The 13,520-nt window shown below is 49.0% G+C and overlaps 1 protein-coding gene across 2 annotated transcripts in view; it reads right to left on the bottom strand.

Moving 5' to 3' along the window:
- The window catches only part of LOC118656406 (NADPH--cytochrome P450 reductase), a 63,386-nt gene extending 61,896 nt beyond the window's left edge, over nt 1-1,490 (bottom strand). The window contains exon 1 of one of the 2 annotated variants that reach the window (XM_036309692.1): nt 1,255-1,490. In XM_036309692.1, the coding sequence (XP_036165585.1) occupies nt 1,255-1,475 (221 nt within the window). In that variant the 5' untranslated portion in view covers nt 1,476-1,490. Of the gene's footprint in view, nt 1-797; nt 1,160-1,254 lie in introns of those variants that run through there. The other variant, XM_036309695.1, reaches the window with a different exon arrangement.
- Between the last annotated feature and the right edge of the window lie 12,030 nt (nt 1,491-13,520).

Raw genomic sequence — 13,520 nt, forward strand, 5'->3', positions numbered from 1 at the left:
TGGGTTTTCTCCTTTACTGAGACTTTTGGACTGTTTCCCTGACCAAGCCAACCCCACAACCATTCGAAGGGGATTTGTGTAGGCAGAACTTGTGCATAGTTGATGAATCAACAGCTTCTCCCCAAAAAACAGGACTTACAGCACTGCACAGTGAGGACAATGAATCCCAGAAGGTTAGTTAATTGCTCAGCTTAAAGGAATTTAAGTTCTCAATGTCACCCTCCCTCCTAGACCCTCTTTTGAGCCACAGAACCTCAAACCTGTGGTGGCAGCAGGGTGGGCTGTATGTATCACTGTCTGTGCTACTGAGAAGGAAACAGAGGCTCAAGAAGTTAAGCGTCCTGCCAAGCTGCCAGGATTCAGACCCAGGACCATCCCCTCCAGCCTTGTCTTCCTTGGTGCCGGCACTACGCTCTAGCTTTGGCCAAGCTCAGAGGGAAGGCTGCCTTTTGGAGGTCCACCAGAGGAGGCAGTCTCGGTCATTACAATGTCCCCAATCTCCTCGGGACTGGTCACCAACTTACACAGTGGTGACCAGCCTTAAGAAATAAAAAGCAAAAAGTCAAGGTCAAGTTCCCGTCGCCCAGGAGACCTTGACCTCTTACCCAATAGCTCCCAAGAGCTAAGTAAGGGTGCCAAGGCTGCCCAGCAGAGCCCGGCAAGTATCGGTCGCAGCGGCTGCCAAGGCACCTGCCTGCGACCGGCACCGCTCCCCAAGGATGCCTGGGCCCCGACCACACGCAGCGTGACTCCCAGAAGAGGCCAGGCTGCCCCGCTCAGCCCCTGACTGAGCCCACCTGATGCTGCTGGATCGGACGCGGGTCCCATTCGCACTCACTGGGCGCCTCCGACGTGAGGTGCCCCCAAAACTGCCGCCTGGAGACCCATCGTACCGACGGGGAAACTGAGGCTTGGAGAGGAAAAGTGGCTCAGCCCCAGGGCTAGCGCGGGCCCTAGAGCCGGAGCCCTCTGACACCGAGACCCGAGGGGCTGGTCTGGCGTCCTCGGTTGTGGAAAGGATGACCCTCAAGCCGCCGCAAGGGGTCAGTTTGAGGGGAAGGTCCACCGGGGATGAGCCGAGGTGGGAGCCGCGCTTGCCGTGCCAGCGTCGGGTGAGACACTCAGCGACCCGGCCCAGCGCCACCGGCCCGGGCGGTCGCGGCGACCACAAGGCACCGGGCGGCGGAGCCACGGCACCCCGAGCCCTGGCGCCTGTAGCTTACCGACCAGGCACCCTGGACCCCCCTCACTCACCTCGAGCTATCCCGCAGCACTCCCGAATCCGAGCCGGACGCAGGCCCGCACCACCGAGGTGCTACCACCGCCCGCTCCTCACGCGGGGGTGGGGGCGTGGCCGTCGGTGGCCCCGCCCCGCCCAACAGGGCCGCGCGCTCCGAGCCAGGTTTCCCCCCTGCGAATCTGTGTCCTTGGTACGGGCCGCCGGGCCACGCCCCCTTCGCGTCGGGGCAGGGCATCCGGGCACGGGAGCTGGCACGTGGTTCTGTGGTGGGCGGGACTCCCGGGCGGACCGCTTGTCCTGTCCCCCTAGTTGCGGTCCCCAGGCCGCTGCCCACCCTCTCATGGGCCACCACGGGGCCATGGCTGTGCACCGCGGTGTCTAGCCGGCTGTAGGTCGCGCTTGGAAAGTGTTCGCCGCTTTTTGTCCCCCGCGGCCCTCAGTTTCCTGACCCAGGCTAGGTGCACAGGTGGTCCGGTCCCTGCTGCCCGACCTCGGATTGGAATGCTGGCCTGCTTGGGTCGGGGGCGAGATGTGACCTGGCACCTGGCAGGGGCGAGGACTGGAGGGACCAGAGGTTGGCGCCTCGGGTTGGAAAAGCCTGGCTGTCTTGGTCCCGGGCAAGACTCCCCACTCTACCTTCTACTGCGGTTCCTAAGTTATAGGTGTCACGGTACCCTGTGACGTCATAGGGCTCCTTGGGACACCTTACGGTGTAGGTGTCCATGTAAGAATGTCCATACCTCGTTTATTTGAGCCAAACAGAATATCCTGGAAGCAAGATCTCATCAGACTGGGAAAACAACGACTAAGAAAAACAACAGTTTGGAACTTATTTTATGTTTTTAGAATTAAGGAGGGAATGTAAGGAAGAGTACATGAAGGTGGTAGAAAGCAAGGTGGCGATCTGATTACAGCAGCGATTTTCAGCCTTTCCCATTCGTCTCATGGCACACATAAACTACTTACTAAAATTCTTCAGCACACCAAAAAACACATTTTTTGCCGATCTGACAAAAAAAATAGGTATAAGGTTGACGGCTATTGTGTTGGTTATTTTTTTATTTGACAGTCTAAGGCAGGGGTCCTCAAACTATGGCCCGCAGGCCACATGCGGCCCGCCGAAAACATTTATCCGGCCCGCCGGGTGTTTTTGCCGTCGTTGTGTGCATAGGAATTTGTTCATAGGGTTTTTTTAAACTCTAGTCCGGCCCTCCAACGGTCTGAGGGACAGTGAACTGGCCCCCTGTTTAAAAAGTTTGAGGACCCCTGGTCTAAGGTCAGTTCCCCTGACTAAATAGGTATTGCATGTTTTAAAAATTCTTGCAGCACACCAGTATGCCACAGCACCCCAGTTGAAAACTGCTGGGTAATGAACAAGATTATGTGCCCTCTTGATGGTGGCCATTGCTTTAGAACAAGCATGTCAAATTCAAAGGCTAATGGGCCAAATAAACAAGGCTTAAGTTTATGTGGGCCACAAAAAAACAAAAGCTTCAAATTTTCATAGAAACGTAGGTTTATTTCGATAGAGACATGCTGAATACAAAGGGCTGAAATAAATGAGTAATTGTTAACATAAAATAATAGAACATTTTAATAAAAATTAATATTTTTTCTTGAACATTTACCAGACACTAACTGCACAAATTAATAAGCATAACGTAAATAAACCTATTTTTTTTGTTCTCTAAAAGCGAAATATTTCCTGTTGCGCACACCAAACAAGTCAGTCCAAGACTAATGACATGGCAATTGGCTGCTAAAATATTCACTGCTAGTATGAGTGGAGAGAAGTGGTGCCTAAGGGAAATGAATGCAGCACGATTATGGTAATCATCCATTAGCGAATGTTGTAGTTCGTTATTAATAACTAGAGGCCTGGTGCACAAATTGCATGCACTAGGGTGGGGGTCCCTCATCCCGGCCTGTGCCTTCGCACAGTTTGCCCTCTCACAGTTTGGGACCCCTTACTCCTTACTGCCCGCCTGCTTGCTGCTCCTTAGCGCTACAGCTGCTGCAGAGGCAGGAGTGGCTCCCACCAGTCTCTTCGCTCCCCAGCAGCAAGCAGCTTCTGGCTGAGCAGCACTCTCCCTGTGGGAGTGCACTGACCACCAGGGGGAAGCTCCTGCATTGAGCATCTGCCCCTGGTGGTCAGTACACATCATAGCGACTGGTTGTTCCACCATTCAGTCGATTTGCATATTAGGCTTTTATTATATAGGATTATGTATAACAGGATATTGTAAAAATTAAGTTATGAAATTTTTATTAAAACGTTTCTTACATATTGGCTGGGCTGCAAAAATATTCGTTGTGGGCCGCAAGTTTGACATGCTTGCTTTAGAAGGAGAGGTTTGAAAGGGGACATTTCAGTGCTGTGTTCATCTCTAGATGCACAAAAACAATGGACAGGATCCGCTTAAGGCAAAGATAAGCCTTTTAACCAAGAAGTTATATATGCCTGGGGCTTGACCATGATCTGCCCAGTTAGGAATTTATGATCAGAACATCTTGTCAGGTTACTTTCTATAGAACCTCTTTTTCATCCACATAGGGTTTTGAGGATTAGGTTATATAACTCCTGAAGGATTTAGCTCAGTGTGATAGTAAGTTCTCTAGAAATACGTCGTAGCTATCATTATTACTACAGGCTGCACTGGAAATTTCTTTTGCAACAGTGGGCAACTCATTTCATTCAGAGCTGATTCTCTTTCTTTTAAAACAGGACCAACCAACTGACAACCAAATACTTTGAAAAGAGTAAAGTCCTATATAGAGGGAATTATTATGGTGGCCCCAGTTTCAGGCTTCCTGTAACCAGGAACCAGTCCCTCCAACAGGTTTGATGAATACAATAGCCTTCAGGACGGGGCACACCCTGTCCAACTAAGGGACTAAACATGTAACTCCTACACTATTTCCTCAAGAGAGCAGTGGGGAAATTCATCACCCAGATCTCGGATACTCCCACCTTTCCAACATCTTGTTGACCATCTCCTTTGAGTGTCCCAGTGAGGTCTCAAACTTTGTGGATCCTTGCACCTGCTCTGTGAAGCCAGACTTATTCATAACCCTGAGTGCTGCCTCTCCCTAATAATAGCATGCCTGAGTCAGGAAATAGGCATCTTCTGTTGCTTTTTCCCATTGAACAAGTAATTGAATCTTATGGACTCTATCTCCAGGACCTGCCCCAGCCCTAAGTCAGTCCTACCTGAAGGGTTGGCCTTTCAACTGGATGACCTCAGCAGTTAGTGACTGCATGTCACTTCCAGTTTCTTCTACACCCACTGCTAGGAAAACTTCCTCATACACGTACTACTGTGCTTCTTTTCCCTGTACCCTTCTTTCTCAGAACACACTCTCACTAGCCAGCTTGGGGGGCGGAGGGGAGTAGGTAGATACACATCTCGCACTAACAAATTCTTGATGGATAAAATATTTAAATGATTAAAGAGAGCAAGAAGAAAAATGAAAAGTCCTACAAGAAACCATGGGAGAATTTGTTTAGTCTACAAAAGGCCCTTCTGAGTTATGACACAAACCGCATGTATGTACATGACCTCTCTGGAAAGAAAAAAAAAAAAAAAAAGGTAACGTGGTTGTTTCCAGAAGTGAGTTGGGAAGGGGAAGGGGAGTGTCACTGTTTGCCCTTTGTATCTTTCACTTTGTGCCTTATGAATATTTTATTTATTCTGAGTCAAATACATAAGTACATTGTTTTTTTTTAACACCCAAATAAGCTTATTGCTGGCCAAAGAACCAACTCTTTTTAGCAGCTTCCAATACCTAAATAGTGACTATACACTTATTTTTCTTAACTTAAAATTGTATATGTATGTGTGGGGTTGTAGACAATATCTCTTCCTCGCTCACCTTTGTTTCTTCTCATCTTCACTGCCCAGAAAGAATCACTTATTGCCTTATTTAGCCCTTCTTCTGTCCTTATTTCCATGCTGGTAAATAAGTGTTTTTGTGGCTGGCTGTTGTCCTACATTTTAGGTCTTATCTCTTGAATCCTACTAATGATGGGTTGGGTCATGTCACAGAGCCTGCCTTACCCTCCCCAACCCCCAATATTTCAACATAATTATTTATATACCTACTTTACTTCCTCTGTTAGTCATCTTTATAAGTGAAGTAAGCCTGGGACCATCCCCAGCCGGCAGTATCACGCTATGTTATACAATGAAGCCATCAGCATCCTTGCCCTTCCCTTTGTGGCCCCACCTCTGCCTTCCAACTTCAGTTATCTGAATTCTGGACATTTTCATTATTGAGCTGATAACATTTACATTCTACATATGTGTTCTTTGCTTTGTCTGTCATTTGGGTTTAAAAGTCAACTCAGCAAGCATTGACATTGTTCTAACGTTGTTCAGGGCGTCTGTGCACAGCCAAGTCAACCACCGCTGTGATTACAGGTCTCTTCTTGTACAGCTGTCCAGTTCCTGGAGGTTCATTTTTTTTCTGGCACGATTTAAAAGAAGCAGGTCCTCAGTCTTTCTTTGGATTTGGTGTATCAAGCTTTCTCTAGAGCAGTGGTTCTCAACCTTCCTAATGCCGCGACCCTTTAATACAGTTCCTCATGTTGTGGTGACCCCCAACCATAAAATTATTTTCGTTGTTACTTCATAACTACAATTTTGCTACTGTTATGAATCGTCATGTAAATATCTGATATGCAGGATGTATTTTCATTGTTACAAATTGAACATAATTAAAGCATAGTGATTAATCACAAAAACAATATGTAATTATATATGTGTTTTCCGATGGTCTTAGGCGACCCCTGTGAAAGGGTCGTTTGACCCCCAAAGGGGTCGTGACCCACAGCTTGAGAATCGCTGCTCTATAGACTTCCTCCAGGGTTCTCAGGCTGCCTCCTTCCCCCATCTAGATTAGCTACTGTCAAGGATCGAGGCTGAATTCCTATCTGGGTCTCACATCAGGTTCTCAATCAAAGTTCGTGGAATGAATGGAGTTCCTTAGTCTGGAACATAAGAGCATTCAAGATCTGGCCCCAACCTGTGTTTCCAGCTTAATCTTCATAACTTTCTTCCACAAACTTTACACTCCAGCAAAACTGGATGGATTCTCACACATGGCATGCATTTCGATTGTTCAGAGCCATCGGGAATGTTGTTCTTTCCCACGTCTCTATCTTACCAATTCTTTTACCCGCCTCCCCCACCCCACAAAAGCTGTCCTGATCCCTCCAGAAGTGATGGCACCCTCGCTTCTGTCCAGCCATCCAAGGCCCAGAGTATTTTCTACTTTAAATCATGTCTCCAAAGTCTTGGTCTTCGGTCCCTCCAGGGCGGGTTTGTGTTAGAGGCCTACTCTCTCTATCTCTCTACCCCAAAGTCCTGCCAAATGAGATGAGAGGGAGCTAGGGGACTGGGCTATGGTCATTGCAGAACAAGGACTTCGTGGTCGATCCAGGGCCCTGCTTTGTTGGGCTTTGGGGGCTATCTTCACTGAAATGGAAGAAGGTTTGTCCAGGTATAGGTGCAGATGCCACTAAGGGAGAGATGGGGGACCACCAGGATAGTGGGTCTTTCTCTGATGCAGACAATCCATTTCCACACCCACACTGTCCCCCCATAAGTTTTTCTGAATGCAAACAACCAAGAAACTCAAGATGTACAACAGATAAAAAGCTCAGAGACGGGGGGGCCAGAAGCTGGCTCCTAAAGCAATGCTTCTTTTCCCAGGAGAAGCTTTTAAACATGTAGCATCCCATGAAGCTAAGGGAGGCATTAACCTGTATCAGTACCTTTTGATGGCCACAATCCCTTGAAACCTTTCCCTGTTCTATAGAACCAAACATTTCCTGAGCGCTTACAGTGGCTGCCACTTGCTATAGGATGGAGGTGAGGGGTTAACTACTGAGCACCAACTAGATCCTAAGCACTGTGTTAAACATTCTACAACACACATTACTACAAATCTCTCAAAAATATCTGCTATTATCCCCACTTGATAGTTGAGTAAACAGAGGCTCAGAGAGGTAAAGGAATTTGTCCCAAGATACCACAACTATTAAGTGTTTAAATTGTGATAGGGCCTTGTGCCCATCGGTGATCTTATCACACATGTCCAAATCCTTCTCACTTCACTGCAGCCTTTGGAGCTGACCTTCCCCAGTGATGGGTCTGGCTCCCCTGGGGCACCCACCCAGCCCCTGGGGTCTTTGTCCACTCTCAATTTGGAGTGGAACCACTCCTCACACTAGTGTAGGCTCTACACACTCCCACCCAGGGCGGCCCCATTGGCTGAGGGCTCCACCCTCAGTCTCTCAGGGCTCCTGTTCCAGTCAGCCTGACTCTTCCCTGCTCCCTCTGACTCTGACTTCCTCTTTTATGGGCACACAGAGTTTTAAAGAACCTTTAAGGGCATGCTATACAAGCCCCTACCTTGAACGGGAACTCATTCCAAGCAGGTCTAAAAGGGGCTGACCTGTCCTTTAGTAAGAAGAAAAAGAGGATTCCAGATCATCTCAGAGAAGTTGGGTTGACATTCTCACAGAGGAATGCGGTTGATAAACTGATGTACCCCTCCTTTACTTCTCAAAAATGACAAGTGTGCCCTAACTGGTTTGGCTCAGTGGATAGAGCATCAGCCTGCGGGCTGAAAGGTCGCAGGTTTGATTCCGGTCAAGAGCATGTACCTTGGTTGCGGGCACATCCCCAGTGGGAGGTGTGCAGGAAGCAGCTGATCAATGTTTCTCTCTCATCAATGTTTCTAACTCTCTATCCCTCTCCCTTCCTCTCTGTACAAAAATCAATAAAATATATTTTAATTAAAAAAAATGACAAGTGTCACACCAGCTCTCTGACATAGTGTCAGAAAGGCCACTCCAAGCCCTTTGAATTAATCATTGCCCTGTCCCTTTCTCTTGGGAGGTTTCATTGAGAGTGCAGGACAAATGAGTTTGCATATTTCCTGATCCCCCAAGGCTGCAATGACCCTACAACAGGGATGGAAGAGTCACCAAAGCACAGAACCACAGAACCTCCACCTGGATTATGCCTTGACTGCTAAACACATTCATGGTCTTGCCCAAGTCTCTTTATTTCCCTCCTTAAATAAGATATCAGTTTTCTTATTAGCAAAGTAGGGGAAAATCCTGCCCCTGCCACTTCCATGTGCGCTGGGGCTCATGATAATGATCAAAGGATGAGTATGTGACAGCAGGGTAGAAGGCAGGTCTATACCCAGGTGAACATTAGTGTCCAAGAGGAAAGGGGGAAGGAGCATGAAGACACACCTCCCTAACCTTTTAAGTCCCTGCCAAACCTCACACCTGACCGTGTGACTAGGAGGACCCTGAACTTCCTAAAACTCTTTGATGAGTACTTGGTCTTGCCCCCATTCTACAAATGAGGAAACTGAGGCAGAGAAATGAAGCAGCCCCATCTAGTTGGCACTCCAAAGTTTGTCCTTTTTCTACAAATGGGATGCACCTCTGCCCAAACCTCTTTTACAAAAGACCTCAGTCATCCTAGTTCTTGTCTGATGTCAAGGATAGCTGGCTTAGCCTGCCCAAACCTCCTGTCTGGTCATGAGCCAGATCTTTATAAAACAGAGCAGAACCCTGGCCAGTGTGGGTCAATTGTTTGGAGTGTTGTCCTGTACACTGACAGGTGGCCGGTTCAATTCCCAGTCAGGGCACATACCTAGGTTTCCAGTTTGATCCCCAGTTTGGGTTCATAAGGGAGGCAACTGATGGATGTTTCTCTCCTTCCCTTCTTCTCTTTAAAATCAATGGAAAACATATCCTCAGGTAAGGATTTAAAAAGCATCTACACTAATAAAAGACAAACATGCAAATTGACCATACCTTTGCTATGCCTTAAGCCACACCCACCAGCCAATCAGAGTGACTATATGCAAATTAACCCAACCAAGATGGCGGCCAGCAGCCATGGAGCTGGAGCAAGCAGGAGGCTTGGTTTCCCCAGTGATGGAGGAAGCCAAGCTTCCTGCCTGCCACAGCCAGCTCTGAGCTCCACTCAAGTCTACAAGGTTTCAATTATAGAAGGCAAATAAATTCCAGAATAAAAAAAAAAGAAAAAAAGGAGAGGCTGGGAGCTTCCGTCACTGGGGGGCTTGGCCAGCCTGAAAACGGCCCTCAGCCCCTCACCAGACTGGCCAGGCACCCGAGTGGGGACCCCTCCCACCCTAAAGGGGGTGTGGCCAGCCTGAAAACAGCCATCAGCCCCTCACCAAGGCTGGCCAAACCTCCATGGGGAGAGGGTCCCCATTTGGGGGGCTTGACCAGCCTGCAAACAACCATCAGCCCCTCACCCAGGCTGGCCAGGCACCCCAGTGGGGACCCCCACCCTGAAGGGGGTGTGACCAGCCTGCAAACACCCATCAGCCCCTCACCCAGGCTGTCAGGCACCCCAGCGGGACCCCCACCCTGATCCAGGACACCCTTCACGGCAAACCAGCTGGCCCCCACCCGTGCACCAGGCCTCTATCCTATATAATAAAAGGGTAATATGCAAATTGACCCCAACAGCAGAATGACTGAGAATGACTGGTCACTATGACACACACTGACCACTAGGGGGCAGATGCTCAATGCAGGAGCTGTCCCCTGGTGGTCAGTGTGCTCCCACAGGGGGAGCTCTGCTCAGCCACAAGCCAGGCTGATGGCTGCCAGAACAGCGGTGGTGGTGGAAGCCTCTCCTGCCTCCTCAGCAGCACTAAGGATATCTGACTGCACCTTAGGTCTGCTCCCTGCTGGTAAGTGGACATCCCCCAAGGGCTGCTGGGCTGCCAGAGGGATGTCTGACTGCCAGCTTGGACCTGATCCCCCAGGGAACGGGTCTAAGCCAGCAAGTGGACATCCTCCGAGGGGTCCCAGACTGTAAGAGGGCATAGGCTGGGCTGAGGAACGCCCCCCTCCCCCAAAGGGAACAAATTTTTGTGCACTGGGCCTCAGTATATAATAAAAGGTTAATATGCAAATCAACCAAATGACAGAATGACCAGTCCTTATGATACACAGGAGCTGCCCCCTGGTGGTCAGTGTGCTCCCATAGGGGGAGCACTGCTCAGCCAGAAGCTGGGCTCACAGCTGGTGAGTGCAGTGGGAGCTTCTCCTGCCTCCACAGCAGTGCTAAGGATGTCCTACTGACCAGCGGTAAGGATGTCCGACTGACAGTTCCCGGACTGCAAGAGGGCTCTGGCCGGGCTGAGGGATCCCCTGAGTGCATGATTTTCATGTACCAGGCCTCTAGTAAATAAAAACAGAGTAGAGGCCCTGGCAGCTGGGCTTTTAAGTCAGGTGTGGGTGGCCCTGCTGGCTGTAGAACAGCGGTTCTCAACCTGTGGGTCGCGACCCCTTTGGCGGTCGAACGACCCTTTCACAGGGGTCGCCTAAGACCATCGTGCATATCAGATATTTACATTACGATTCATAACAGTAGCAACATGACAGTTATGAAGTAGCAACGAAAATAATTTTATGGTTGGGTCACAACATGAGGAACTGTATTTAAAGGTCCAGGAAGGTTGAGAACCACTGCTGTAGAGTGAGCTGGCCTGTCCAGCTGGGTGTTGATGTGGATATGCTGCCTGTAGGTAGTGATATGGGGACTAGATAAATTGCTCCCAGGGAACAGCTGAGAAAAAGCGAAGGCAGAGGCAACTGGCACTGGACGAGAAGTCAAGGCAACCTGAGGGCTTCCAGAAGAGACCATGCCAGTACAGGAGATAGCAGAGGCCCTGGGTGACTCAAAAGGCAATCACTGAGCTCCCTGCATCAGAATCAGCATGGGGCCGGTTAAAGCTGTCAACTAGGGCATCTCTACCCCCAGCTACTGGATCAAAATCTCTGGAGGTAAGGCAGAAATTGAAATTTTAAATAAGCTGCATTCTTATCCACACTGGAATATAAGAACCAGTGCTTTATTGGGTTAACTTCACCATAACTGTAGGACAGGGGAGTCTACAGTACAGCTCAGATGGATCCAAACAGGAAAGCAGATAAAGAGGAGGGTGTGGATGCTGTGAAGGGTGAAACCCAGATGTTGACCAGCCTGGCTTCCTAAGGTGCTAAAAGAATTTCTCCAGACCAGCCTCCCTGCCATCCCCACACTGAGAGGTCCCTCTAACCACAGCCAAAGTTCAGCAGTTTCAAAGAGGCAGTCCTGAAGTGAAAGAACAAACAGCCTTTGGCAACAGCAGATCAGGTTTCCAATCTTGGTGCAGCCAAGGCCCAGACAGCTGTGTGACCTTGTCTGGTCCTGTGGGCCCTTGTAACAAGGTCTCCAGGATTAAAAAGGTTAATGTGCATGAAGGGGCCAAGTATGCAGTGGTTCTCAGGGACCAGAATTCCTTCTTCTTTCCTGCTCCTTACCTCCCCGCAACCCCTTCTCTTTGTTCCTTTCTGTGTTACACAACCAATGTTTAAATCCTTCCTGGGTTTGTGGGCAGGAGCTAGGCCAAGTTACAAATGGGAGGGCGTCCTGGTAAGGGGAACTTTGAGAGCCACCCGCCCTCCCCCCCCCCCTCCACATTCTTTTCCAGGTGTTGCTAGGCTGGGACCTTTGCCTCTCACCCAAAGGCAAAGAGCTCTTATGTTCCCCAAATTGCCTTGTTGCTGCTGTCTGTTGCCATGGCAACCAGAGCCCACTGACAACCCTTGTGAAAAGACCTCTGAGGAGGAGCCTGCTTGGTATCCATTAATGCTTAGTTCAAACACACTAAGAGCATCTACTAGGTGCCTGTGCTGAGCAGTCACTTAGCAGAAATGGAAGCGGTTGGAGCTGGTCCCTGGTCTTGAGTATCTGACAGTCTCCTGACCAACTCACGTTCAAGCACCTACTGGTCTAGTTCAGCGATTCTTAAAGCGGGGTCCCCAAACCAGTTGCATCAGCGTCACCTGGGAAGTTGTTAGAAAGCCCAGATTTCAGGCCCCTTCCCAAGTTTACTGAATCGGAAATTCTAGGGGAGTGGGGGTCCTGAAATCTGTGTTTTAACAAAAGCTCTCTAGGAGGAGGTGATGCAGGCTGAAGTTTGAGAACCACAGATGTAACCAAAAACCGCACACATTCCCAAAAGATGGGTACTATGGTTCCCACATTATAGATGAGGAAACTGAGGCTCTGCCTGCTCTGGTGTGGAGACTAGCTGACAGTTTACAGAGGGGTTAGACTCTCAGGTCCCTCAAATTCTACCTCTGTAGCACCTGGATGATGAGATAATGAGCAGATGTTTTTCCTGGGTCCTGCCTAGAGACAGCTAGGCCCGTGAAGCTGTCTTGCACTGTATCTAGCAGGGGCTAAACTTGGACTGAGATGAGGCTCTCCTAGCTCATCCTGTACCTCTGAGCATAGTGACATGTGCAGGGTGAAATGAGAGCCTCACAATGGAGCAGAGAAGACAACCACCAGCCCCAAACAAGGTGACATTGAGCTGACATCATGCCCCCCACGCAAGGCCACCCCAGCTCCTAAGACCCTTCCTGCCCAAACCCCAATCCTGCGACCTGGTCTCCTGTGGTCACTCACCTACAGGCCAGGTTGGTCTCTTTCCAAGCTTCTGCCCCCACAGACTCTTACGGTCCCATCTTACACAGCATCTGCCTCAAAACCTCTTCCTCACATTTGGAATCGCCTCTTTGGGAACTAATGGCTCACGGTCTTTTGCACGTATCCCATGACAGCACTCACTGCTTTTGGGGGCAGCCCATCCATCTATGAGATCTCTAACTAGCTTAAGTTTCCCTTTGAATGAGCTGACATACATCCCCATGTGATTTTTACTGTTTACAATGGGAGTTAGTCTAACGCTGCTTAACAGAGATTACAGGCTTATTTTTTTAAAGTGTGATATGAAGTAAGAATACCTATTCGAATCGTATCCAATGACTCTACCACCCACCTTTGTAGGTAAACAAAGCAGGTGAAACATACCAACCCATTACCTTGAGGACCATAGAATCAGGTCCCTGGGTGGCAGGAAGGACAGGAGGAAATGGAGGGCAAAACAGCTGACTTGGAGCCTCCATCCGGCCACTTACTCCCCGAGAGACTGTGGCAGGACTGGAGTCAGCTAATGCATTCTGGGGCCTCTTTTTGTTTGTTTGTTTTCTGAAGCCTCTTCAAAAAAAAAAAAAAAAAAAAAGAATGTAAGATCACAAATATAATTATTCAGAAGTTGTTTCATTCTGTTAGATAAAGTCACAGATGGATTGTTTGTAATGACAAAAGTTAAAACTCACTCCATAGTGTTTTCAGTTATAATTTGTCTTATATGTTATTAT

The sequence above is a fragment of the Myotis myotis genome, unplaced genomic scaffold, assembly GCF_014108235.1.
Source record: "Myotis myotis isolate mMyoMyo1 unplaced genomic scaffold, mMyoMyo1.p scaffold_m19_p_5, whole genome shotgun sequence".
NCBI classification, from domain to species: Eukaryota; Metazoa; Chordata; class Mammalia; order Chiroptera; family Vespertilionidae; genus Myotis; species Myotis myotis.